Source organism: Pongo pygmaeus, chromosome 14 (assembly GCF_028885625.2).
Source record: "Pongo pygmaeus isolate AG05252 chromosome 14, NHGRI_mPonPyg2-v2.0_pri, whole genome shotgun sequence".
Taxonomy (NCBI): domain Eukaryota; kingdom Metazoa; phylum Chordata; class Mammalia; order Primates; family Hominidae; genus Pongo; species Pongo pygmaeus.
The window spans coordinates 40,738,755-40,765,057 of record NC_072387.2 but is presented as its reverse complement, the minus strand read 5'-3'; the positions used below and the strand labels follow the sequence as shown (position 1 = coordinate 40,765,057).

The window sequence follows — 26,303 nt, the reverse complement described above, 5'->3', positions numbered from 1 at the left end:
TAAATGCTATGGTAAATGCTATGGTAAAATCTTATACATAATGGAAAAAAATATGAACATTAGCAACAAAAGGAGATTGGTTAAGCAAACTGTGTTACCTTAACCTGATAGACTTCCAGAGTTATTTAAAACAGCACTCTGTGAGCTACCTCAACACATAGAAATATACACACACAGTTAATAATAAGTGAGCAGAGAAGGTTCCAGGGAATACCACAGTGACACAAAATTATATGTATGTGCATGGCCAAGACCTGAAAGAATGTGTAATTGAAACAGAAGTTAATATATATTATATACAGTGGGACCTTGGTTAAGTTCATAATAAATTTTTTGGTGATAATTTTGTGATAGGCTGAATAGAACAAATTAGATAACCAATTTTTTTATGGGTAGTAAAAACACATAACATAAAATTGACCTTTTTAACCATTTTTTAAAAAGTGTATCAATCTACTTTCCAGACTGCCAGAGTACACTGATAACACTTTTTGGTTGTTACAGAAGTACTTAGCTTGGCTAATAAAATCAGAAATTCTTCCCACCTGTTTTCTCAAGTACATTCATGTTATTATGCAACTATCACCACTATCTACCTCCAGAACTTGCTCATCATCCCAAACTGAAATTCTGTACCCACAAAATAATAATTCTCCATTACTAACTGCCCTCAGTTCCTGGTAACTGCTATTCTACATTTTCTCTATAAATGTGCTTAATCTCTGTACCTCATATAAGCAGAATCTTGTCATATTTGTCCTTTTGTCCTCTGGCCTATTTCACTTAGCATAATGTCTTCAAGGTTCACCCATGTGGAAGCACGCATCAGAATTTCTTCCTGAATAACATTCCCTTGTATATATATGCTACATACAATTTGCATTTTTGAAACTTCTTATGGTTACTGAGCCAAACAAATGTTACCTCCTTGCTATCTACACCTTCACCTTATTTTAAAGGAGGCAAGGTCTGCCTTTGCAAGCAGAACAAATCAGTTCTCTCAGTACTACTTCTGTGCTGAGGTGTGTGTGTGCTTGCTTAGTTAACTCTTGCAGGGACAGGTATGACCAGATGACTATTAAAACCAGCAGGGTGGTACTTATGAGAGGTTCCTTAAAATGTCAGAGATGTGGGTGTGGAAAGAGCAAGTGAATCCTGGGCTGCTGACAGTCTGAACACAGTTCACACATTACTGATCTGTATTGCAAGTCAAAATCCTGCACGATCAACTATAAATGTTGATGGATGGGGCATCTCTCCTCTGCTAGGTAGATGCTTTCAGGCTTGTGGAGCCTTTGAGAAAATGGCTAATTTTTAACCTATCTGGCATCTGGATTGATGATATAAATAAAAGAAAAACTAGGATAGATTGTCCTCATCTCTTCTGAAAGGTGCCAGTGATAGCTATGAATGCTTATCACAAAAGAAAAAGCAACACTGAAAATGCTAAAACAAGGTAGCTATTACCAGTCATTTGCCTTATAGATTTCATGACCTTGTGTAATAAACTTGTTGGAGACTGGAGATGCTAAACGGAATACATTTCATCTCTTGCCCAACAATATCCTATGTATTTCTAGCACCAACGTACACAGAAGTCAGTGTAGGGTTTGTAATGAATATACTAGAAACACGTTGGTATGATGACAAAGTACCACTCCAGTTTTAAAAACAAACATAAAAGGCGAGAATAAAGTTTATTTCAGAATGTATGCTTTGATAATTAGATCAAACGACCATTAAACCTATCAAGCCACAAGGTAACTCCTTAAATAAGATTTGAACCCCCAGAGTAATTAGGATAAAAATTTCTGATCTCTGCCGTGTACCGACAGGTGTTACCATAATAAACAGAAGGAGTTTAAGCTTTGGAGGCAGCTATATCTAGGTTTAAAGGCTGACTCTGCTGCTTTAAACTTGTGAAAAATTATTTAACCTGGCTGAGCCTCAGATCTGTATGATATTATCTACATCACTGTGCTGTTGTGAGAGTTTAAAATGATTCCATTAGCATGTATTATAATATTTAATAGGCACACATTATATGGAAGTTAAGAGTATACTGAGTGTATTATCAATTTTATGCAAATAATTTACCCTTGGAAGCTATAATAGATTTTATCCTTCATTTCAAAGCTTACCTCTGGCAGGGAATGGTGGCCCACGCCTGTAATCCTAGCACTCTGGGAGGCGAAGGCAGGAGGACTGCTTGAGCCCAAGAGTTGAGATCGGCCTGGGCAACATAATGAGACCCTGTCTCAAAAAAACAAACAAAAAAAGCTTACCTCTGCCAGGTAGGTAACCATATTCAAGGTAATGTCAGCATATGCTTCATGAAGGTATCGACAGACCACATTGACCCACGTGGCGCAGTCCCTCGTGTAGCTGTGCGTTTTATAAAGAGTCATGACATGTGCAAGATTTGAAAGTTTGGGGTTCTTCTCTTCTAAACAAACCTTTTAAAATAAGAAAATCAATTAGGAATAAAATAGCCCAATGAATAGGAAGAAATGTTAGCAATTTTACTATAAGCTCTGGCCGTCTGGAAAGTAGATTGATACACTTTTTGGTAATTACAGGAAGTACTTAGCTTGGCTAATACAATTTTCACAAATTCTTCCCACCTGCATTCTCAAGAATGAAAGCAAGCAGGACAATTTGCATCAGCCACCTCTATATGTCCATTATTGTGATATTAGTTATTATTTCCAGTTTTTGAGAAAATCACTGCCTTCTCTGGGCCTTGTAATTTGCCTGACATTGGGGCTTCCTGAAGGCCTCTATGGATCTGCCTGAGTGTGGAACTGTAACTCATACCTGAGCAATCCTTTCGGCTATATCCTTACAGAACTGATTGGGATTTTCAAAATGCTGAATCAGCTGGGGCAGGAGACACAAGACATTCAATGGAAACCCTGGATTAGAGAAGATACAATGGAGATAGCTGAATATGGTATACTTTAGCTGTTAACAGTGGGAAGGCATGTTACAGATTTTTATACTGAGGTGATGCAAAAGCAGTTTTTTGAATCAGCTTAAACATGATCTAACACAAAATCTATGAAAAATGCACAACCACAATGGCACCAGTTACAAAGAAGACACTAAAGTAGATCTGCGATTTTAAGATGCAGTGATTATCTTGCACTGGACTATTGTGAATAAGGATGGCTGGCCCAGATTTTTTTGGCACAGATTGAACTGAGCTGAAGTACTAGTTTGAAATTTTTATCAAAAAAACATATTTTAAGAAAAACTGGTATGAGAGGACACATGCCAACCAATTTAAGTCTTAGTCATGTAATTGAAAAGACTCTTTAAAATAAGGAATGGCTTAGTCCCTCTCTGTTAAGCGATAGCTTCGTGAAATGAATTCTGGGTCACATGCCATGGCATTAAAAATCTGGTTTGTTGGCCGGGCATGGTGGCTCACGCCCGTAATCCAAGAACTTTGGGAGGCCGAGGTGGGTGGATCACAAGGTCAAGATATCCTGGCCGACATGGTGAAACTCCGTCTCTACTAAAAATACAAAACTTAGCTGGGCGTGGTGGCGTACACCTGTAATCCCAGCTACTCGGGAGGCTGAGGCAGGAGAATTGCTTGAACCTGGGAGGAGAGGTTGCAGTGAGCCGAGATCACGCCACTGAACTCCAGCCTGGCGACAGAGCAAGGCTCCGTCTCAAAAAACAAAAACAAAACAAAACAAAACAAAAAAACATAAATAAATAATCTGGTTTGTTGATTTGGGTTAATTCAAAACAAGAGGAAACCAAGGGAATTTCCAAGAAGAACAGAAAAGCAGAAAAGCAAAGAAAAAAATAAAATATTTAGGAGTTAAGAAAAAAATTTTTTTCTGTACAAGAGCAATGGAATAAACTAACATCACCTGCAGTTTGATCTGGAAAGCTAAAAAGAAATCGCTAATATCTTAAAAATAATTTTGGCCCCTTTTATACTATTGCCTTAAAAATATTTTCTACAATATAGATCATTGAGATTTACATTACATAGAATTTTATGAGAAAAAATAAACTACTCCCAAGGAACCATTTTTAAGCAGAATTGTTAAAAGCAGTAAGTTCATATTATCTTATTGTACCAAATGACAAACACAACCACCATCAGAATTGAGAGAGGGTGAACGAGGCTGGCTTTACCAATAGCGTGGGATGCATCCACCATGGATATTTTGGACACTGGTGTCAGCAGACTGAAGAGCTGCAGGGTCAGGTCTGTGGTGGTGAGGGATGTGAATCCTTTCAGCAGCAGCTGCTGCAGCCCGGAGAAGTCGGCCCACTTGAGCTGTGCCTGGAGTTTCTCAAGCTTTTCTCGGTTCTCAGCCTTATCGAGTGGCATATGTGCCAGTAGTCTGCTCAACAGCCTTAAGGCCATTAAGTATTCAAACTCAAAATCAGACTCCATCAAGGCCACTGTGACCCAGAAGATGGTGGCCAGCAGGTTGGTGGGATGGTTTATGTGGGATGGGTCCGTGAGACTGTCCTTCAAGGAGGATGAGCTTCTGGTTTTTGAGGAGAGGCCTTGTTGGGTACAAGCCTGAATTCTGTCCAGTGTGGCACTTCGAGGTGGGTCAGAGGATCGGTCGATGACACCAAACTTCTTGGGCACAGAGAAGCTTCGTTGATGCCGGCTCCGTTCTGCAGTCGCGGTGTTGCCGCTGGTGGTTCCAGGGTTCACATTTAGTTGTCCTGTGCTCTTTCTGCTTGCTGTTAGTTTACTGCTGGAGCTTAAATCTGGTGAGGAAGAGCTGGGTATAAAAATAAATAAGTTTAATAGGATGCCAACACGTGTCATCAAAAGCCAGTCCTTTCAAGTCCACTGAGAAACACTGCAGAAGGGAAATCATTCTTTAGAAATGCCACTTTCTATTCATTTATTTTTCCTTATCCTTAAAGCAATAAAAAACAAAACAAGAGAAACCCTTATCAACAAAACAAAAAGCCCAATACTGACTGCTACTTATTGAAAATGTAGAGAAATCAATAATTGGCCTTAAAGTTTACTGATATTTCATTTATGTTTTGCTTGAATTTGGGTAGGAGTAATTATGACGTAAAATGTACCTGATAGGTATAAGCTTCAATATTCTGTTAACTGACTGATAAGGATAACAGTAATGGGAATTATGCTATCCAGAAAGAAGCTGGTAAATGTTCATGTCAAAGGAAATTTTTTGGTACTTACCAAAATTTAAGAAAAATTATTTCTAAGTCTATGCTGAAACGGTAAAACTCTTTGTCAACATTCTTGCTATATTTTTACTGATTTAGATAAATCTTTATGTTTATATAGATAAATATGTGTGATGTTTGTAATCATACCAAAATTATCCATAAAAAATGCTCAACTTAAAAATAAAACAAGGCCCAATCAGGTACACGATAACATTACCAACTCAATTTCAAGCAAGATGAGCTCAATAACACAAACGGAATATAGAGTCGTGAATAATTTGAAATGAGTTATTAAACATTGGCAGGAGCAAAAAAAAGATACTAAGGTAGGAGTTTCTTTGAATGAAGTTGACATTTATTCCACCTGTTTCTATGGCAACAGTTCAGCAGCTTTGTATATATTCATTTAAAAATAATATTTAGCTTTTGCTTCTCTTTACCAATGTAATAAATAGGATAATTATTACATAAAATTTGGAAAAATACTCAAGACAAAAAAGAAATGAAAAATTATTAATATTTTATCATTCAGAGATAACACTTAGTATCTATCTTCCTGATGTTTTAAAATACTTATATAATGCGTGTGTGTGTGTGTGTGTGTGTGTGTGTGTGTGTATTATGACTTCTTTTTTAACTTAAGAAAGTATTACACATACTTTTTCAGGTCATAAATATACTTCAAAAACCAGATTTTTTCTTTGTACTTTGCCTAAAGTCCAGCATCTCCCAAATACTCCTGTACAGTATACTTGATGTCAAAATATCATTAAGCTGATTCTCACCGGGACAATGCAGTTAGGAGGTCACTGTTCTTCAAGCAGTCAGACAAGTTATCCACAGCCGCCTCCAAGGTTAGGAGCGCTTCCATTACATAACCCTGCCAAACATGCAAAGATAGCATTTTGTATTGCTTGTAATCATTGTTAATTTCCTGAAGATAAATTTAATTAACATAAACTTTATTCCAATAATGTTATTGCTGCTTTAATTTATGAAGTCTGAAATAAGCTTTAAGGGCCACTTAGGAAATTCAGATGGCTTAGGAGTTAGCAGATAATCATAAAAATTTATTTCCCTATGTCTAAGAGCCTCAACAGATGACTTTTATTTGAAATCCAACAGCGAGGGGGCAAGCATGACCCTCTGCTGAGGGGAGGGTGGGCATCTGAAATACAGAGTGGCAATGTCTGAAAGCCACAGATCAAGAGGAGAGGTACAGGAAGAGCTGCCTCCATGGTGGCTTAAACAGCACCTCTGATGGCTGAAAGAAGGAAGCAGGTAGTGTCTGCAGGTGTGCATGCTTCCTCAGATGCAGGAACATTTCTTTTTTTCTGAGATGGAGTCTCACTTCCGTTGCCCAGGCTGGAGTACCATGGCACGATTTGGGTCATTGCAACCTCTGCCTCCTGGGTTCAAGTGATTCTCCTGCCTCAGCCTCCTGAGTAGCTCGGATTATAGGCGTGTGCTACCACGCCTAGCTAATTTTTGTATTTTTAGTGGAGAAGGGGTTTCACCGTGTTGGCCAGTCTGACCTTGAACTCCTGGCCTCAAGTGATCTGCCCGCCTTGGCCTCCCAAAGTGCTGGGATTATAGGAGTGAGCCACTGCCCAGCCAGGAACATTTCTGAAGGGAAAGAAGGACTTGGCTGGAGCCAGAGAGCTTGTAATGCCAGCAGCTCTCAACCTGTTCAGCTTCCCAATCTCTGGGCTCTATCTCGAGGGCTTCCTTGTGGCAGTCACTCTCCATTCCTTCTTCAGCTCTTCTCAGTCTACTGGAGACTAACCATACAGACAGAGGTAGTGCTTTGCACAGACACAGTGGAGGTCCCTGCTCTGGGTAGGGAGACTGTATAACTGCATTCTAGGTTGGCAGCCAGAAACTTGAAACTATACAAAATAATCCCTTGGCTGCCTGCCAAATAAAACCAACCACAAAAACAACAAAGAAGAAGCCACCAGAGGATTTCCAGTTGTTGGCTTATATAAAAGAGATAATATCCACTGAATTTCTAGAACAAGGCTGCTTGGAATAATTTTTGTAAATATAAAAGTCAACCTCTAAAATTGAAAAAATATGTTGTACATGTCCAGATGGCTGGAATAATTGTTGACAGAAGAAAGGCTCAAAAATAGTTTACACCTCATTGAGATGAGAGAGCTCATCCTTCATGAGCTCAGTGGTCTTCCCTTCCATACCTGAATCTCATCTCCATGTTCTCCTATCACCTCCACCAATCTTGAGAGAAGGTCAGATAAGGCATGTGCTGACAGAGGTTGCTTGAGGGCCCGGAATATCTGGAAGGACCGACCAGCATAGTGCCTTGAAGAGCTTGCGAGGGCTGTCTGCAATGCAACTTCACTCAACTGGTGCTCCAGATGGAAGCCTACGGTAACAAGAGCCACAGCATAGGTTGGTCTCTACTCTACATTCTCTGGGGCATCAAAGTTACTTTGAAACAGGCTAACGGCACAGGGCTACCTTGTAGTGGTACTTATTTACAAGTCAACCATTTTTTTTTTTCTCTTTTTCAGACAGGGTCTCACTCTGCTGCCCAGGCTGGAGTGCAGTGGCATGATCACGGCTCACTGCAGCCTCTACCTCCTGGGCTCAAGTGATCCTCCCACCTCAGTCTCCCAAGTAGCTGGGACTACAGGCATGTGCCACCATGCCTGGATAGTTTTTTGTATTTTTTGTAGAGATGGGGTCTCACTATGTTGCCAAGGCTGGTCTTGAACACCTGGGCTCAAGTGATCTGCCTGCTTTGCCTTCCTAAAGTGCTCGGATTACAGGCATGAGCCACCATGTCGAGCTTTTTTTTTTTTTTTTTTTTTTTGGTAACAGGGTCTTTCTTTGTTGCCCAGGCTGGTCTTCAACTCCTGGGCCCAAGGAATCCTTCTGCCTCAGCCTACTGAGTTGCTGGGATTACAGGAGTGTGCCACTGCACCCACCTCATTTAAAAATAAAAACAAAACAAATTCTGAATAAATCTTAGGGAGGTATAGTGTAGTAGAAAAAGGCTTTGGAACAAGATGGTCCTGGTATTGAATTAGAGGCTTTCTAACTCTGGGAAAGGAATTTGTTCTCCATGAGCCTGTTTCCTTATCTTTAACTTGTCTCATACAGTTGTTGTGAAAATTAAACAACTTACAAAGTGCCTAGTACAATGTCTGAAACATAACATAGGTTCACAAATGTATTCTTATTTATTACTCTGCTATTTTCATATATTATTCTTCTGTACTACTTTTTTTTACATAGAATACTCTCTTTTTTTTGTAAGTTTGTTAGAGTAGAGGAAATTTCAGAATAGAGGAAAGCTGTTAGTGGATCTATTCAACTCAAAACACAACTAAGGCCTGTGCCAAAGTCTTTGCCTTATTGATATGCAGATATTGAAGTGTAGATACTGTGACGAAGGCAGCCATAATTTAAACTTTTGCCTGAATATTTGTTTTTCCAATTGTACAAAGGTAATCTCAGTAATCAGAAAACCATTTGATCAGATGGGAATGAAAATGTAAGATAAAGCTCATGACCGAATTCTAGGTCATTAAATTATATACTTGCTGTGCCTCTCTGAAGGGAGAAAAGCAGACTACAAGGGTAGGAGGACTGAATGAAAACAGAGACTTAGGCTGTCTCTATGACACAGAGGCTCTGCAGCACATTTGGCTGCTACATGAAAGTGGGCCAGAAGGGATAATTCAATGTCATTGCTCTTAGCTGCAGCTTGGCTACTTGACCCTAGGGACAAATAGATTATACAAGAAAATGTTCCTGCAGAGAAAACAGAGGGCCCTGGAAAATTGACTTCAGACACATTCGGGGTAGAAAACATAGGATTAAACCTATGTAGGCTGTTCGTATCTTATGAATGATGCTTCAAAAAAGCTTTTTATGTCTTTATTTTGTTTATCAAAATAAAGGTTTGTTTACTTAACCTATTTTATATGTGGAGGTTAGGTACCCTGGCAAATGATTTTGTGATTTTATGTGTGGAGATTAGGTACCCTGGCAAATGATAAATGTGATTCAAATGAGCAAATGCTCATTTAAATCACAATGAACCTGAAGGCTAGAACTTTACTAGTAGGACCTCAGACTCCACCATCACAACAGTGTCCTTTGAGAAAAGGAAAGGATTTCTTTTTCTTTCCAGCCACACAGTGAATCTATACTTCCCAGTCTTCCTTGCAGTTAGGTGTGCCCAGGTGCCCGAGTTCTGGCCCATGGAATGTGGAAAAAAACCCACTGGATACCCCATTTAAGCCTGGGGTGTCAACTCATCCTGAGGAATCCTCTTCTCACTCTCTCTTCTTCCACCTGCTGGCTGGATGCAGCAGGCCCAGCAGAGGCCTCAGCCTAGGGGGTGGCACAGCCTCAGGCTGGAGGGTCCTGAAGCACCTAGTGGAAGGCCACCTGCCAAACACCTGCACTGAACTGTTACAGGACCCAGGAATAACCTTCTGTTGTGTTAAGCCTCTGAGCTCTGGGGGCTGTTTGTTACAGCAGCTATGCCGCCCTGACTAACACTTGTTTCCAGGAATACATTGTGTATGTATAGAGAAAACAGGCCAAAAGCAGGGATGTACAAGGAAATCAGAATCAGTAAAAATTAAGCAAGGTGCAAAAAGACTTAGACTTTATGCAGCCTGAAGTACCCTCCAAGAATTCAGTATAAGGCATTTATATATTTTCTCATGTTTATTATTTTCATTCAATCCAAGATTTTAGATTAATTAATAGTTTACATACAAATAGTAAACTTCTTCCTTTGGGCTGTGTTCAATTATTAATTGGCTTTTGAGGTCTTCATATTTTAAACAAATTCCAAAGGGGAAACTGAAAACTAGAAACGGAAGTCTATTCCTAGAAATGACTCCCCCATTTTGGTCTGTCAGTATCTTTTGTTTTTTAGTAAGTGTCCTCTGATAATGAAAAGATAAGTGGCTAATCCAAAATGTTTCAAACTGGGAAATGTGCTAATTATCAGAGCAGCTGGAAAAGCCAGGGAGCTGGATTTAATATTGCCAGCCTGGTGTGAGGAAAAAAAGGTAGAGATGGTTTTACAACATGTTGAGAAACCACATTTAAGTTTCACACACAAATCAGCCCAGGCCAACTTGGACCTGAAGGAATTCAGCAGAAGGCAAACACTTAAGTATCATGATGCTAAAGGACTCACACTGTATTTAGAATATTGAATAGTCATCTGCACAGGAATTGTTAGCAAAAACTTTTAAAGCCAAAAACATTTTATCACAATAAAAAAAAAATAGTTTGACCATTCAACCAGCCATTTAACCAGACTACTTTTCATCATTGAGACTGATGAGAGTCAATTAATGAGATTTATTCCTCATAGCCTTCTTTAAAGAAAATGTTATAGGCACAGTTTAATTCTAGTAAGGCAAATGAAGAAGTAGAACAAATATGTTGGGAAAATTATTTGATACAGCATAACGCAAATATACACGGCATTAAATACCATGCAGTTAGGCAGCATCCGAACAAGCTTCAGAACTCCCCTGTGAATATGCTTGTGCTACGGACGTGGAGTGCAGGACCATTCTAAGGCGCTGTAATCATCATATAGAGACAGTGTCCATTACAGAACAATGCTGAAAGAGGGATCTGTGCAAATAAGATGAAGTACCTGATTTGGAATCTTTAAATACAGATACAACGTGACGTAGAAAATTAGTGAGCTGTTCAGCACTCTTTGAATTTTGATTTTTAGGTGTGATGTCTTCATGGCACCAAAGTGGACCAAATGCCCTTAAACAAAACACACAAAATGTCAAAAATATAAATGTCATTTTGCATTTTTAAAACTATACATACAGTCCTGACTCCAAACATATAACATATTTAAATTTTTTGCAATCCATGCATCTGACAAAGGTCTAATCCCAGCATCTATAAGGAACTTAAACAAATTTACAAGAAAAAAAAACCCATTAAAAAGTGGGCAAAGGACATGAACAGACACTTCTCAAAAGAAGACACACATGTAGCCAACAATTATATAAAAAAAGCTCAACATCACTGATCATTAGAGAAATGCAAATCAAAACCACAGTGAGATACCATCTCACACCAGTCAGAATGGTGATTATTAAAAAGTCAAAAAATAATAGATGCTGGCAAGGTTGTGGAGAAAAAGGAAGGCTTTTACACTGTTGGTGTGAGTATAAATTAGTTCAACCATTGTAGAAGACAGTGTGGCGATTCCTCAAAGACCCAGAGACAGAAATACCATTCCACCCAGCAATTCCATTACTGGGTATATACCCAAAGGAATATACATTGTTCTATTATAAAGACACACGCATGCATATGTTCACTGTAACACTATTCTGAATAGCAAAGACATGGAATCAACCCAAATGCCCATCAATGACAGATTGGATAAAGAAAATGTGGTACATACACACCACGGAATATTGTGCCACCATAAAAAGGTACAAGATTATATACTTTGCAGGGACATGGATGGAGCTGGAGGCTATCATCCTTAGCAAACTAATGCAGGAACAGACAACCAAATACCACATGTTCTCACTTATAAGTGGGAGCTGAATGATGAGAGCACATGGACACATTGGGGAGAATAACACACACTGGGGCCTACTGGAGGGCGGAGGGTAGAAGAGAGAGAGGATCAGGAAAAACAACTAATGGATTCTGGGCTTAATACCTGGCTGTGAAATAGCCTGTACAACAAACCCCCTTGACACACGTTTACCTATGTAACAAACCTGCACACCCTGCACATGCACCCTTGAACTTAAAATGTGAGTTAAAAAAATATTTTAAACAATTTTATGAATTATTTTGGAAGTACATTTCAGTCTTATAAACCTTATCAGCATACTCAAAACATATCTAATTTATAGAGTCATTTTAAAATGTTTTAAATTAAATTCATTTACAAAATTAAAACCTCCCAATTCACCAGAACAGTGCTTGGCATATCTTAAGTGTTACATGTTTGTTTGTTAAGTAAAATGATATCAAATGTTAAGTGAAATAAAGATTTAGACATGGTCTCAATTTTCACATTTTAGCATTTGCAGAGGTAAGGCTTTTATCAGGATCACATCAAGTTGCAAATAACATACAATCAAACTGAAGACATGCCCTCTGTCATCTACTTGGTTTTCAACAGTAAGAATGGAATGGAGCCAGGTAGGAGAACTTCAGAGAAGAGTTATTCCAAACACGTGGTACTGACAGATGGTGAGTGGTGACAATACTTTTCCTTTCCACAAATCATGCGGGTCTCTGAAGTACCCTGTATGTGCAGGCATACTGTATGTAGGCACCATCAGCTCCTGTCCTAAGCTTCCTGCACATTAAATCCCACATTAAGCTGAGAGCTGCACAAAATAACCTGAATCATGAATTGTGGAAAGAAAATACTCTTTTTTTATTGTTTGCATTAATTGATGCATTAGCTGAAGAACGCAAGATCACATGAGATATTAGATAACACACACACAGACTAGATTTCCAGGACTTAACTCACTGAGAAAGGGGAGCATGCCACCCAGTCACAGGTAAGCATGCTTTACACAACTACCAGACTGCAGGGTGTTAGAAATCCTGAAGCCTTACAAGCTAAATGGTTAATGAGAAGAACCAGAAGCCCTAACCAGTACCACTTGCAGTTTTTCTTGGTTTTGATTCATTAGTTTGATTCCTTTCCTATTATGCTTCCTATTGTTTCTGGTGTCTGACTGCCTTTTACAAATGACTCTTTGGACCAGATGAACAGACAATGGTCCCCTTGGCAGCTGCTTCTGGGTTGACCATGGCTAATATCCTTGATTTCCAGAGTGATGTTCTTTGCCAAATCTCAGAAATGCTAACCCCTGGCAGCTCTGATAGATGGCTAAAGGCATGCTCACTGTGGGGCATTACCATCTCCTGCCTCCATCTGCTGCATCATCATTATCCACAAAATCCCCTTGCCCATCAACTGTCACATCAGTGGGATCCTAGAAACTGCTACCGATGTCTGCCTTTCACAAATTGTAATTCTCTGTATCTCAGTGTCTGTTCACACAGACTCCAGCAGTTGCAATTGAGAAGAGAAACAGGACTTTGTTAGAACCCCAGGATCACTTTTCCATCTGTGTGGTTTAAAGCGTTGGCAATTTTCCAAAAGACCAACCTGCAAACAGCAGCGGACTCCTAACCCCTTATTACCTGGTCGTCAGAAACTCAATGAGCTTGTTTGCCTTCTCATCTGTTTCAGCAGCTGTGTCCACATCTTCTACCTCCTGGGTCATCTGTGGGAGGTTTCCACTGCTGCCTCCCAGACTGATGCTGGAGGAGGTGGAGCTTGAGCTAAGCCCTGAGTCGGGCACCGGGGACGACTGGTCCTCTCTCAGGAAGTCAAAGCCACCTGGCGAGAGAAGAAGGTCAAGGAGGGATGTACGAGGCAGTGTGCTTGTCAGCATGCTTAATGAGGTCCACAGAGGAGCACAGAGAAGTGTGGAGTTATTTAAATTCTGGGGAGAAAATGGTTGCTTTTGGCTGTGGCTATGATTAAATGAGACTGACACTTTTTCTTTGTTTAGGAAGTCAGTTGCACTGCTGTGTAAATGAGTGTCTATTTGGGAATAGGAGGTGATCTGCTGCTTTCTACTCTGCTATTTTAGTTGATACTTTCTATAAAAGAAAGGTATGTATGTGTGTTTGTATGCACGCGTGGACCAGGCAAACAACCATTTCAACTGTAATAGTTCATCTACTAACTGTGCTCTTAATAAATTATGCCTGGGTATTAGTCTTCTTAAACATGTGAAATGGGCTGGGCACGGCGGCTCACGCCTGTAATCCCAGCACTTTGGGAGGCTGAGGCGGGCGGATCACGAGGTCAGGAGATCAAGACCATCCTGGTTAGCACGGTGAAACCCTGTCTCTACCAAAAATACAAAAATTAGCCGGGTGTGGTGGCTGGCACCTGTAGTCCCAGCTACTCGGGAGGCTGAGGCAGGAGAAAGGTGTGAATCCGGCGGGTGGAGTTTGCAGTGAGCCGAGATCACGCCACTGTGCTCCAGCCTGGGAGACAGAGCGAGACTCTGTCTCAAAAAAAACAACAACAACAACAACAAAAAAACCATGTGAAATGATACCCTGTTTGAGGATACCAGTCACTTAATGGCTGGTTACTTATACATAATATTTTTGAGTAAATATGCCCAGAAGCTTTAGTATTATGTGTATATTGATATATTTTAATAGAATATGTTTTATGGTATTCAAAGAAATATGGCATAAGCAAATACTGTTTCTTCATTATATACTTGGTTGACATTCTATACCTCTGGGTAGGCTGTGGGTTTGAAAATGTATATATACAACTATCCCTTTTCCCCTATTTAATAATCATAAAAAGTATGTAGTGCTGGTGTGTATCTGATAGATATACTGAATTAGAAGTGAGGAGAAATGTTGAATAACATTTCTGCCACTTATAGTGTAGTCTCAGGGAATTTATGTAATACTCTGTATCTCAGTGTCCTATTATAATAAAGTCAAGACAATAATTTCTGTCACACACATTTTTAGTGTGTATTTGAAAGCAACTATAGTTGAAACTAGGTGCTTAATAAATGTTTATAAAAAAAAGAACATTTCCCATAATCTTTGTACACCTATTCCCTGTGTCCTGTAGAGCCAGTCACTTTAGCTATCTACTGTTTGTCTTGCCTATGAATATTGTATGCGTTTTTGGTAAATCTTCACTTTTAATCATTTATACCACATCAGTGGTGTAATAAATGCAAAACTGATTACACAGAGATACACAACTTATCAGATATTACAATTTTCTCTGCCTAACATTTAAAAAAATACATTCTTATCCTCAGGACTTAGAGCAGCTAGAACTCTTCAGTTTAATTAAATATCTACAGCAAAGGGAGCTTTGTGTTTCTAAGAGGCTATTGATAGGTTATTTTCAATTAAGTGTAGCTTGGTTCAAAGTGAAGTGCTTAAATTGAGGTCAGTAGGCCTTAGGTCTCAGAGATGTTGATGATTTCATATTTGTTTTCCAAACAACTATGTTAACATCTGTTAGAAGCCAATACAGTGGTGGGTACAAGTGATAAATAAAAGGTGCACCCTTTTCATACTAATGCAGAAAGCACACAGTGACATGTGAAATGTCGCACCATAGCTAGCTCCAATGCAATGTGTAAAATAAACAGGTAAAAAAAAAATTGGTCCCTGAACTCTGTTAGTTGGTAATCTTCATCATCATTTTAAGATATTTTAAATGTTCTGGTTCTAAATGAAAACCACTATTACCCGTTTTCATGAATGGCGCGACATGGCAGAGTAATTTCTTTGACTCAGTTAATGCCATTTGTTCCTATTTCCAAGAATTTTTTTTTGTTTCAAAACAGCAATGGTTTTTAACAGGCTCCCACTAATGGTGTCTTCAAGGAAAAGGTCAGTCATTCAAAAGTGAAAATTCCTTCATGGGCACTAGAAGGCACACAAGTGATACATCCGGCACCTTAGCTGTGACCTGCTCTCAAGCAGTAGCAAGGGTCACTATTTTGTGCGTTCTCATCCTTCGGTGTTCTAGACTGCTGCTCCTGGCCAATGGGCACTTACATTTCCAATGCATCAGGAGGAACATATTCAATGGGGGCAGCAATCATATATATAACCAGGAAAAATATATTTTAAATATTCAATAATAAAGAAAGCTTTTGAGAGGCAAGTTCACATCAAGTGAAATGGTGTGTATTTATTGTACTGTTGATTAAACACGTGGAAAGTTGGAGGTCATAGCATGAGAGAAGTTAACTTGGGCTCCACTGGCACCCACAGTTAGTTATCTCTGCATTTGTAACTGTCCTAGGCTCTCTACCAGTCCTTCTCTGTTACCTGTATAGAGATATTCAGGTTGGTAGGCTGGCTGCACAGTTAGAGTCTTAGCTTCACCCATCTCTCGGGTCTGCAGGAGTACGGAAGCAATGGAATGGAAATTGCTGTTGCAAGAGAGGGCAATCAAGAGGTGAAGAAGCAGTTTTTTGCTGTGTTCAAAGACTTCAGGCCGGTAGTGGTCTAAACCTGGAACAAAACAGTAGAATCTAAGTATAAACAAACGTTAAGCTCGTTTAGATTCCAGGGATAGTAAAGATTCCAGGATACTCAGGAGGAACATGTTAAAAGAATGTTTAGTTTTCTTTGTTATTGTTTGGGTTACCAACATACAGAAGTTGGGCTTAGGAAAAATAAAATGCTTTATTTCTTAAGTAAAATGTTCTCATAAAATGCTGATAGATGAACTTTTCTTGACCTCTCTGTAGCATTTGATGTGGTTAGAATTCCTTCTTCTTGAGATGTTCTCTTCCTTGGATATCCCTGTTACTGAAAGATTCTAATTTTATTAGTCTCTTTCTAACTGAATTTCTGAGTTTCCCTGGCTGGTTCCTCTTCCCATTTTTGCTCTACAAAGCTCAGGGCTTGGCCCACTCTTTCCTACATCCTTTCTTTTTATATGCCGACTATGCCTCATAGCTTAAAATTTACCACTTCAGCCGAAGACTCTCAAAAAGGCCCAACTTATTTTGGATATCTTTGTAGATGTGGCACTAATGAGAAACCACTGTATTTACATGGTAGAAATAGAGCAATTTCAAACAGTGACCAAGTAGCTGACATTTCAGAGCAGATGTCACAAAAGGGCAATGAAAAATGGTGGAGATCAAATATTCCCAAAATGAGTCAAACAGGATGTCAATGTGAAAGGAAATCTCTGTGGATTACTTCTGTATATTTTTAACCTGATTGGCTAGAATGCCTTTTAGATCCAGTCTTACCTAAGAAGACAGCATGAAGTAATAATGGTAGATGAAGCGCCCAATCTTCTCGTACACTGTGATCCACCACCATTTCAGTCATAAAAATTACAGCAATATTACACCTAATCAATGAAATAATGAGATTAACGCAACTTCTGAAGGGGATGGAAATACTAGTAGATCATTAAGTTACAGTACAATATAACTCTTAAGTGTTTTTAAAACATTATATAAGGCTCTTATTCAAGGGAAATAGAATTTAACTTGTAACACAGCATAGAGCTCCACAACAAGAAGAAACATTGGTTGAGCTAATCACATAAAGGAGAGTCTACTAGCCACTAGACAATAAGAGCTAAGGGATGAAGAGAAATCAAAGACAAGGTCCCTCTCATCAAGTTGCTTACAGTCTAAAAAGCATCACAGAATGCATGCCCATATCCAGATTACATCAAGGAGAAATTCAAAGGTCACAGGCAGCTTTGAATGTTGATTAACATTTGACCAAACTCTGCTAATATGCTGGAAGTTGGCAGTCAAATCAGGCAGGATCCCACTGATTGACAAGATAATTTAATGTGGTGGGACCTAGACTAGGTTTTTCTCTTGTCATAGGTAGAAAAGTCCAGTCAAAGCTAAGGTTTCCTTCTCCCCACACACGCTGCTCACCTGTGGAGTGGCCCCCGGGGAGTGATGGTCTCCGGGAGATAGTCAACCAGTGGGGCCCAGCATCCTCCAGTACAAGGCATCGGTAAGGGCTGCGGCTGCTTGGTCTCTGTAATAGTCAGCAACCAGCCCGTGTAGGGAGAAATTGGATCATCTGGAGGGTGAGAAAGACAACTGTGCTTTATTTTCAGGGAGAGGAGACTTGTTTTCTCTACTTGATGTTTTCAGAATAAATTTTAAAAATGTATGCTTGTAAAAATAATTTTTTCATTTTAAAATTATTTTTTAGGGACAGGGTCTCGCTGGCACCCAGGCTGGAGTGCATTGGATCGATCAAAACTCACTGCAGGGCTGGTTACAGTGGCTCATGCCTGTAATCCCAGCACTTTGGGAGGCTGAGGTGGGTGGATCACCTGAGGTCAGGAGTTCAAAACCAGCCTGGCCAACATGGCAAAACCCCACCTCTACTAAAAATACACACACACACACACAAAATAGCCAGGCATGATGGCACGTGCCTGTAATCCCAGCTACTTGGGAGGATGAGGCAGGAGAATCGCTTGAACCTGGGAGGTGGAGGCTGCAGTGGACCGAGATCATGCCACTGCACTCCAGTCTGGGAGACAGAGTGAGACTCTGAAAAACAAAAACAAGTCACTGCAGCTTCAAATTCTGGGGCTCAAGAGATCCTCCTGTCTTAGCCTCCCAAGTAGCTAGGACTACAGGCATGTGCCACCACATCTGGCTAATTAAAAAATTATTATTATTATTTTAAATAGATGGGGTCTCATGCTGGTCTCGAACTCCTGGACTCAAGTGATCCTCCCACCTTGGCCTCCCAAAGTTTTGAGATTACAGGTGTGAGTGCCTGGCCAGAAATAACTTTCTAATGATTTCATTTGGTGAGTATGAATTACATGATCATATGGGTTAGAATTATTTGTTTGGGTAACTACTTGAATAGTTATTACTTGGTAACTAATTTATAATTATTCATTATAAAGCAAAGCAGAATACACATATACAAAAAGAAAAACATTAAATCATGTTGAATTTCCATCTCTATGAAAATTTGCTCTTCCTCCAGTCTTCCTCATCTCAATAAAGCACAGTTTGGCCTGGTCGCGGTAGCTCACCCCTGTAATCCTAGCACTTTGGGAGGCCAAGGCGGGTAGATCACTTGAGATCAGGAGTTTGAGACCAGCCTGGCCAATATGGTGAAACCCCATCTCTACTAAAAATACAAAAAATTAGCCGGGGGTGGTGGTACACGCCTGTAATAATCCCAGCTACATAGGAGGCTGAGGCAGGAGAATCGTTTGAACCCAGGAGGTGGAGGTTGCAGTGAGCCGAGATCATGCCACTGCACTCCAGCCTGGGTGACAGAGCAAGACTCTGTCTCAAAAAAAAGCACAATTTCATATTTCCAGTTTGCTCAGGACAAGAGACTTAAAGTCAACCCTGACTTTCCCCTCATATCCCATACCCAAATAATAATCACAGTGATGATGATGATGATAACAATAATAATAAAAATCATAACATTAGGAACTAGCACAGAGGGCTTACTTGATGCCAGGCACTGGCCTATGCATTTCAAATATTAATGGCCCAATAATAGGTATCTATTTTATCCCCATTTTGTAGAGAAGAAAGTGAGGTTCAGTAACTTGTCATCCACATATTCAGAGAGCTGTGCCCTCAAAACATCTCCAGAATCTGAGCACTGTTCTCCATCTTCACCACTACTTCTAGACTAAGCCACCATCCTCTCTTGCATGGACCACTGCAATGGCCTCCTTAACTGTCTCACTGCTTCCATCCTTGTCCTGCAGTCTTCCTCATCTCAATAAAGCACAATTTTAGCTGGTCGCGGTAGCTCACCCCTGTAATCCCAGCACTTTGGGAGGCCGTGGCAGGTAGATCACTTGAGGTCTATGTTCCACAGAGCAGACAGACCAATTCTTTTAAAACAAGTTCAGCAGTGTCTCTTTCTCTGCTCAACACCCTCCAGGGGCTCTCCACAAATCCACACCCGTGGCCTTTAAGGCCTTACAAGGTCTTCCCCTTCCATGTTCCTCTCCTGGCTTATCTCCTACCAGTGCACCCTTGCTCACCCCACTCCACTCATCCTAGCTTCCTTGCTGCTCTGTGATCAGGCTGTGCCCCATACAGCCTCAGGGCCCTTGTATCTGCTGCTCCCTATGGCTGGGATGCTCATCTGCAGACAGCTGTATGGCTCACTTCTTTGCTTCATTCAAGTCTCTGCCCTAATATCACCTTATTACAGCAGATTTCCTTGACTACTTTATTTAAATTGACCCCCAACCCAAATCACTTTCTACCCTGCTCGCCCTGCTTTAGTCCCTTTCCCTCCACCCATGGATCACCAATTCACCAGCACCACCTCCCTCCCCAACTCTAATGTAAGCTCCAGGAGAGAGGGGACTTCTTCTGTTCTGTTCATTGTTTTTTCCCTACTACCTACAATGGTGCCTGGCACGTGGTATAAGGATCAATAAATATTTGTTGAATGAATGAACTTCACAATATTATTTTTAAAGTAAGTACAGGCCAGGGGCAGTGGCTCATGCCTGTAATCCCAGCACTTTGGAAGGCCCAGGTGGGTGGATCACTTGAGGTCAGGAGTTCAAGACCAGCATGGCCAACAAGGTGAAACCCTGTCTCTACTAAAAATACAAAAATTAGCTAGGTGTGGTGGCGCACACCTGCAGTCCCAGCTACTAGGGTGGCTGACGCAGCAGAATTGCTTGCACCCTGGAGGTAGAGGCTGCAGTGGGCCAAGATCGTGACATTGCACTATAGCCTGGGCTACGGGTGAGACCCTGTCTCAAAAACAATAATAAAAATAAAATAAAATAAAAAGTACAGCAACACTTTTCACGTTTATTTCTTATCATGCTCCCAAAGCAGGCCAGCAGCATTTAAGAAGAGCAATACAGGTGGGCACAGGATTTAACCCAGCTATTTGGCTGCAGACCAGCTGGTTTATTCTTGGGATCAGTTTGTGTATTAAGAGGAAGAACATACTACGTCGTCTTTAGGCAATTTTACAACAACATAATTTTCTTTCCTTCACTTCTGCAAGGTAGTGCGAAGCTGTTGATTTGATGCTGCTGGCCCAGTGTAGAATGCTGGCCTTAACATTTACAGAGCTGGTGGAGGCGTGTCTTCCTGTTGTGACGACTGAGGCTCTGAACGAGGACAGGCATCAGAAAACCAGAACCAAGAACACCCCACTTTTCATGGGATGTGACTAAGAGGGTTTCAGTGGAAAAGGTCAGGACTTCCCTCAGGAAGAGTGACTACTGGCTTTTTCTAATACACTGACAAGTGAGCAACCAGAACCCTATAATTCCAGAACCCATATAATTCCAGAACCCTATAAAACCAGAACCCATGAAGCTTGGCCACAACAATTTTAGCCTGGAAAAAATTTAAAGCAGGTGCACTAGTAACTCATCTCGGTTCTAACTCTCAGCAAATTACCTACAAGTAACTTACTTGCAGCAAATTAACTTCTCAGATAATCATCCAGGATAAGTCAGTTGCCAAATGTACCGCTAGGTAACTAGCTACTCTTCAATAAAACTTGAAAGGGAAACAAAAAGGGAGAATATTGAAGAATTAAAAAGTAAATTGTGAGATTTCTGTTAGGAAAGGATATGTTATTCTTTGTTTCAATGATGTTTTCAGATATATATCCAATCAGCCAAAATGTGCTGAGAGGAATTGAGGTGGCCTAAACTTAAATTTTTCTGTCCTCAAACTTTGGGTTACCAGATATTGCCACAGTAACCAGACTTTTCTTGAACCAACTCTCCATTTCTCAAGTACTACTTTCCTCATCTCTAAAATCTGGTGCCTTCTAGAAGTAACGGCCTATGGTACTGAGATTTGGCTATTCAGTGTTTGGATGGTACAATCCCCTGAGGGGACACACAAAGGAAGGAAAACACAAACAGCTTTATTTTACTTCCTATTGACAGCTCTCGTGAAGGTTTTATAGGGACATAGCTGAAACTTAACCTACATTAGAGCATGATAATTACATATGGATTTTAGACACACCTTCCATTAGTATTTTAATGGTAGAGAACTGCCTGCCTGTGCATTCAGAAGTAGAACAAGGGTAGCTGAAATGTGGCCTTATTGGAACTACCTAATTCTTACCTGACAGTGCACATTTCTGTAAAAACAAAACAATTTAAAACAACAATTCAAAGCACCAACTTACGAAATGAACTTAACTCATGAAATGTCAGTATATTTACAATTTCTAACAAAAAAGAATAAATCCCACAAGATACTGATTTCCTTAGCAAATCTAAAATGTCACTGGAAGCGTTCTTTGGTTTCAGAATTTCTGTAACTTGTGACCAACTAATACTCTGTATCTGCTCAATATCTACAGAAGCTGTCCAGGGCTTAAACAAAATCAGTAAATGCACTGACCTTTTTGGTTTTCCCAACTACCAGAAGAAATTCCCGTCACAAAGCGAACTCCCAGGTTAGCAAGGTTTTCATTAGGCTATGGAGACTATGCCATTGAGAAATTCAACATAGGAACAGATCGTATCCTGAGTGAGCAGACTTTCAAAGCTTCAAGGTTAAACCCACTCGCAAGATAGGTGGAAAAACTGAACCGCAACATTTGTTTTCGCCCAGGATACAGTGCAGTGGCGCAATCTCGGCTCACTGCAAGCTCTGCCTCCCGGGTTCACGCCATTCTCCTGCCTCAGCCTCCCGAGTAGCTGGGACTACAGGCGCCCGCCACCGTGCCCGGCTAATTTTTTGTATTTCTTAGTAGAGACCGGGTTTCACCGTGTTAGCCAGGATGGTCTCTATCTCCTGACCTCGTGATCCGCCCGCCTCGGCCTCCCAAAGTGCTGGGATTACAGGCATGAGCCACCGCGCCCGGCCAACATTTGTTTTCTAATGGGATTATGACTTAGTGTATTTTCCCCAGATGCATCACCAAGAAAAAATGTCAAGAATATAAAAACACGGCTGGGCGCGGTGGCTCACGCCTGTAATCCCAGCACTTTGGGAGGCCGAGGCGGGTGGATCACAAGGTCAGGAGATCGAGACCATCCTGGTTAACACGGTGAAACCCCATCTCCACCAAAAATACAAAAAATTAGCCGGGCACGGTTGCAGGCGCCTGTAGTCCCATCTACTTGGGAGGCTGAGGCAGGAGAATGGCCTGAACCTGGGAGGCAGAGCTTGCAGTGAGCCGAGATGGTGCCACTGCACTCCAGCCTGGGCAACAAAGCGAGACTCTGTCTCAAAAAAAAAAAAAAAAATATATATATATATATATATATATATATAAACACAGGAGTGGATGGTAGTTTGAATTTTTATAATTTTGATTTGTCCACGGTTTTTTTTTTTTTAACTTTTGAGGATGCTGACTCTATGCTCATCTGCATAGGTGGATTATATGGTTACTTAATATCTATAGGCCCTTTTAGTAATCAGACCAAGAACAATCAGAACACTCATTTTCCATCCTCTGACCACTTGCGTTCCATCTGAAAGCCCACAGCCTGTTGGTACTTACTTTTATCTTCATCATAGGATCCTCCAGAGCTATTGCTGTATCTTGACTCGAGGCGAGTGTGGGCTCTGATGACATTACTAAACCTTCAAATACAAGAATAACCGGAATGAAATATTAACGTGTGCATATGCGCTTTTTTTTTTTTTTTGAGTTAGAGTCTCACTCTGTCAACAGGCTGCACTACAGTGGTGCGATCTTGGCTCACTGCAATCTCCGCCTTCCAGGTTCAAGCGATTCTCCTGCCTCGGCCTCCCAAGTAGCTGGGATTACAGGTGCGCACCACCACACCCAGCTAATTTTTGTATTTTTAGTAGAGACAGGGTTTCACCATGTTAGCCAGGTTGGTCTCGATCTCCTGACCTCATGATCCACCCGCTTCAGCCTCCCAAAGTGCTGGGATTACAGACGTGAGCCACTGCGCCCGGCCTATGCTCTTACTGATAAACTGACACTATGATTTAGTGGTTGGTTTTTCAGCTGCTAGTTGCCAATGGTGCTTTTCTTAAAGGAATGCTGTAAAAATTGTACCCCAAACATTTCTTGTTTCCTTGAGAGGGTCAGTGGTCACTCTTGCTCATAAGCACAAGTCCAAACCTTGAAAAGATAAAAATTTTAAGCCTAATATATCAATTGAACTAGAAAATGGTAACATTTGCTTTGGAAAGAAAATGGGCATGATACTGAATAACATGATTCCCTTATTTGCATAGCCTGACACACAGTAGGTGATCAATAAATATTTCCTGAATGATTAAACAACTGAAAGTACATAGAATGGGAAATACACAAAAATAGTTTTATAATAAATCTTGGACTTTATCCAGCATTAAAGTTTCTCTTAAAAATAGTTTGAGAGTGTTCAGGGAAAGGTCCTAGTTGGGGAGTAATGTCACCAGAAGGACTCTTTGGTCTGGTCTCTCTTGTGACTTGTTAAGAAGTAACCCCCACCAAAAACAAACAAAACAAAAACAAAAACAAAACAACAACAACAAAGAAAATAAAAATGTTGAAGTATAGTAATTCATAGACATCATCTTATTTAATCTTGCTCACTCATCTTTGAGATAAGCATTATTTATTCTATAATGAGGAAACTGAGGGGAGCTGAAGTTATACACCTTGTCTAGTGTTGACCACAGGGAGGTGGCAATGCAGGAGGCCTTCAGTGCCATGCCAACTCCCCGCGTGGAACACGGAGCTTTAAGGCTGAGCTCTCTCTCACTAGCTCTGTAACCATGGCCAAGGCCTCTACCTCCCTGGGGAACTTGTTTCCACAACTGCAAAAAGGGCATCATAATAATACTCTGTCTTTTATTTAATTAGGGTTGTTTGGGGGATCAGAAGAAAGGATGTTTGAGAGTGTTTCCAAAACTGCAAGACACTGTCTGACTATAAGGTATTAGTTATTATGCTTCTACCTAGGATTTCTAGAAAGAAATCAATAGCATATTTCTCAAACAGAGGCCTACAAGGTAGGGCAAGGGTGTGGTTCAGGGGCAGTGTGTGCAAAATGTTATGTCTATATTTATTTTATATAAAATGATACACAGCAGGTTTTATCAACTTAATATGTATGTAGCCAAAACAAAGAACTAAGGCTATCTAGAAATACCTGGAAAACTCAAGCCAAAATAGGTGTGTCCCTCTACATTACTCACCGGGTATTCTGACTTAACTCATAACAGATCAATACTCTATTTCTTTTGGGGACACTGGAAGGTGCAGGGCTATTGCTGTCCTCACTAATGTGTGGAGAAAGAGTAACGTTTCAGCAAAAAGTCCTGGATGTGCCATTAAGATGCCCATCTTGTCCCAGGTGTACAACCTCAGGGCACTGCATCAGTGATTTGGATTTGCTGAATTACAGAAATGTACTGTAATGAGCTTGGTTTCATTCACTTCTTAGATATTTGCAACAGCATTTCCCCCATCCTGACAGCTATCTTTTCCCCAGTAACTTCATACCTCAAACCTTCTTCACCGTTACATCTTTTGGGCATTTGTGAATCTATAAGAACAGAGTATCTAAGACATTGGCTTAGTTTCATACAAATTGGCCAACTAAATCAGACTGGTATTTATGAAAATAAATTGGAAAAAGGACAAACTTATTACCTTCTGAAGTTCTTTAATCATATTTATGCTGATAAATGCAAAGTGATAAACAGCATCTGCTAAGCCCAGACATCATTCAGAAAGGAACAAAAGCAAGGTGATGAAAAAATGGCACATCTGCAGGTTTCCGTCCGGTGGAGAGCGCCACAGCACTTCCAGCTACCATGAACTGTGCTCTATGTAGGGTTTTAAATTGTGCCCTGGAGGGCCCGGACCCGGAAGAACTACAGGACGGATGACAACTCATCTCTTTTCCCTTTTGAGTTGGATTTAAAGGGGTGCTGGGTGGAGTTTATGAGGCTGGAATAAAGGGGAGGAGCAAGTCCCTTTCAGACTGTTCTCCTTGTTCTGGAGAAGACGGAAGCCACAGTGTAGCAAAGTGTATGTCTGGCAAGGAAAATGTAAAAAACTGACTCCCAAGTGTAAAATCTGTTATTTTCCTTTGCTTTTCTGGGTTGCAGAAGCTTATTTTCGATCTGGTCCCTCGAAGAATTTCAAGGATTAAGTAGAATCTTTGATGTCTTTTAACATCAAAGGTACATACCTTAAGAAATACATCATGAAAATAGCTCTGATAAGAGAAAAATTAGAAGGATGAAAAGTTCCCCTCAGTTTTACCTTGTTGATTTAGCTCAAATTAATAATACTTAGATAACTGATAGTTAATATATATTAATGTATATCAACACTATCAATTTAGATAGAAATTATCTCTGTTTCAACATAGATCGTTCAAAATTTATACAGGTGAGGTTTACTACTTTAGCTTTCTATGAAAAATCCCTTTGTGGGCATATAAATTTATAAAAATTTTTTATTAAGATTGATATATTGAAAATACTTATGGCTGGATGCAGTCACTCATGCCTGTAATCCCAGCATTTTGGGAGGCTGAGGTGGGAGGATCA

At 40.3% G+C, this 26,303-nt stretch overlaps 1 protein-coding gene across 2 annotated transcripts in view; it reads right to left on the bottom strand.

The window, feature by feature from the left end:
* FRY (FRY microtubule binding protein) overlaps positions 1-26,303 on the bottom strand; it is a 268,121-nt gene that overhangs the window by 56,405 nt on the left and 185,413 nt on the right. For both annotated transcript variants that reach the window (XM_063650744.1, XM_054446794.2), the window contains exons 36-46: positions 23,281-23,363; positions 17,697-17,847; positions 17,046-17,149; positions 16,108-16,293; positions 13,411-13,609; positions 10,853-10,974; positions 7,392-7,579; positions 5,979-6,073; positions 4,159-4,766; positions 2,818-2,915; positions 2,286-2,456 (exon numbers count right to left, since the gene is read on the bottom strand). In XM_063650744.1, coding sequence (XP_063506814.1) covers positions 2,286-2,456; positions 2,818-2,915; positions 4,159-4,766; positions 5,979-6,073; positions 7,392-7,579; positions 10,853-10,974; positions 13,411-13,609; positions 16,108-16,293; positions 17,046-17,149; positions 17,697-17,847; positions 23,281-23,363 — 2,005 coding nt within the window. The remainder of the gene's footprint in view (positions 1-2,285; positions 2,457-2,817; positions 2,916-4,158; positions 4,767-5,978; positions 6,074-7,391; positions 7,580-10,852; positions 10,975-13,410; positions 13,610-16,107; positions 16,294-17,045; positions 17,150-17,696; positions 17,848-23,280; positions 23,364-26,303) is intronic.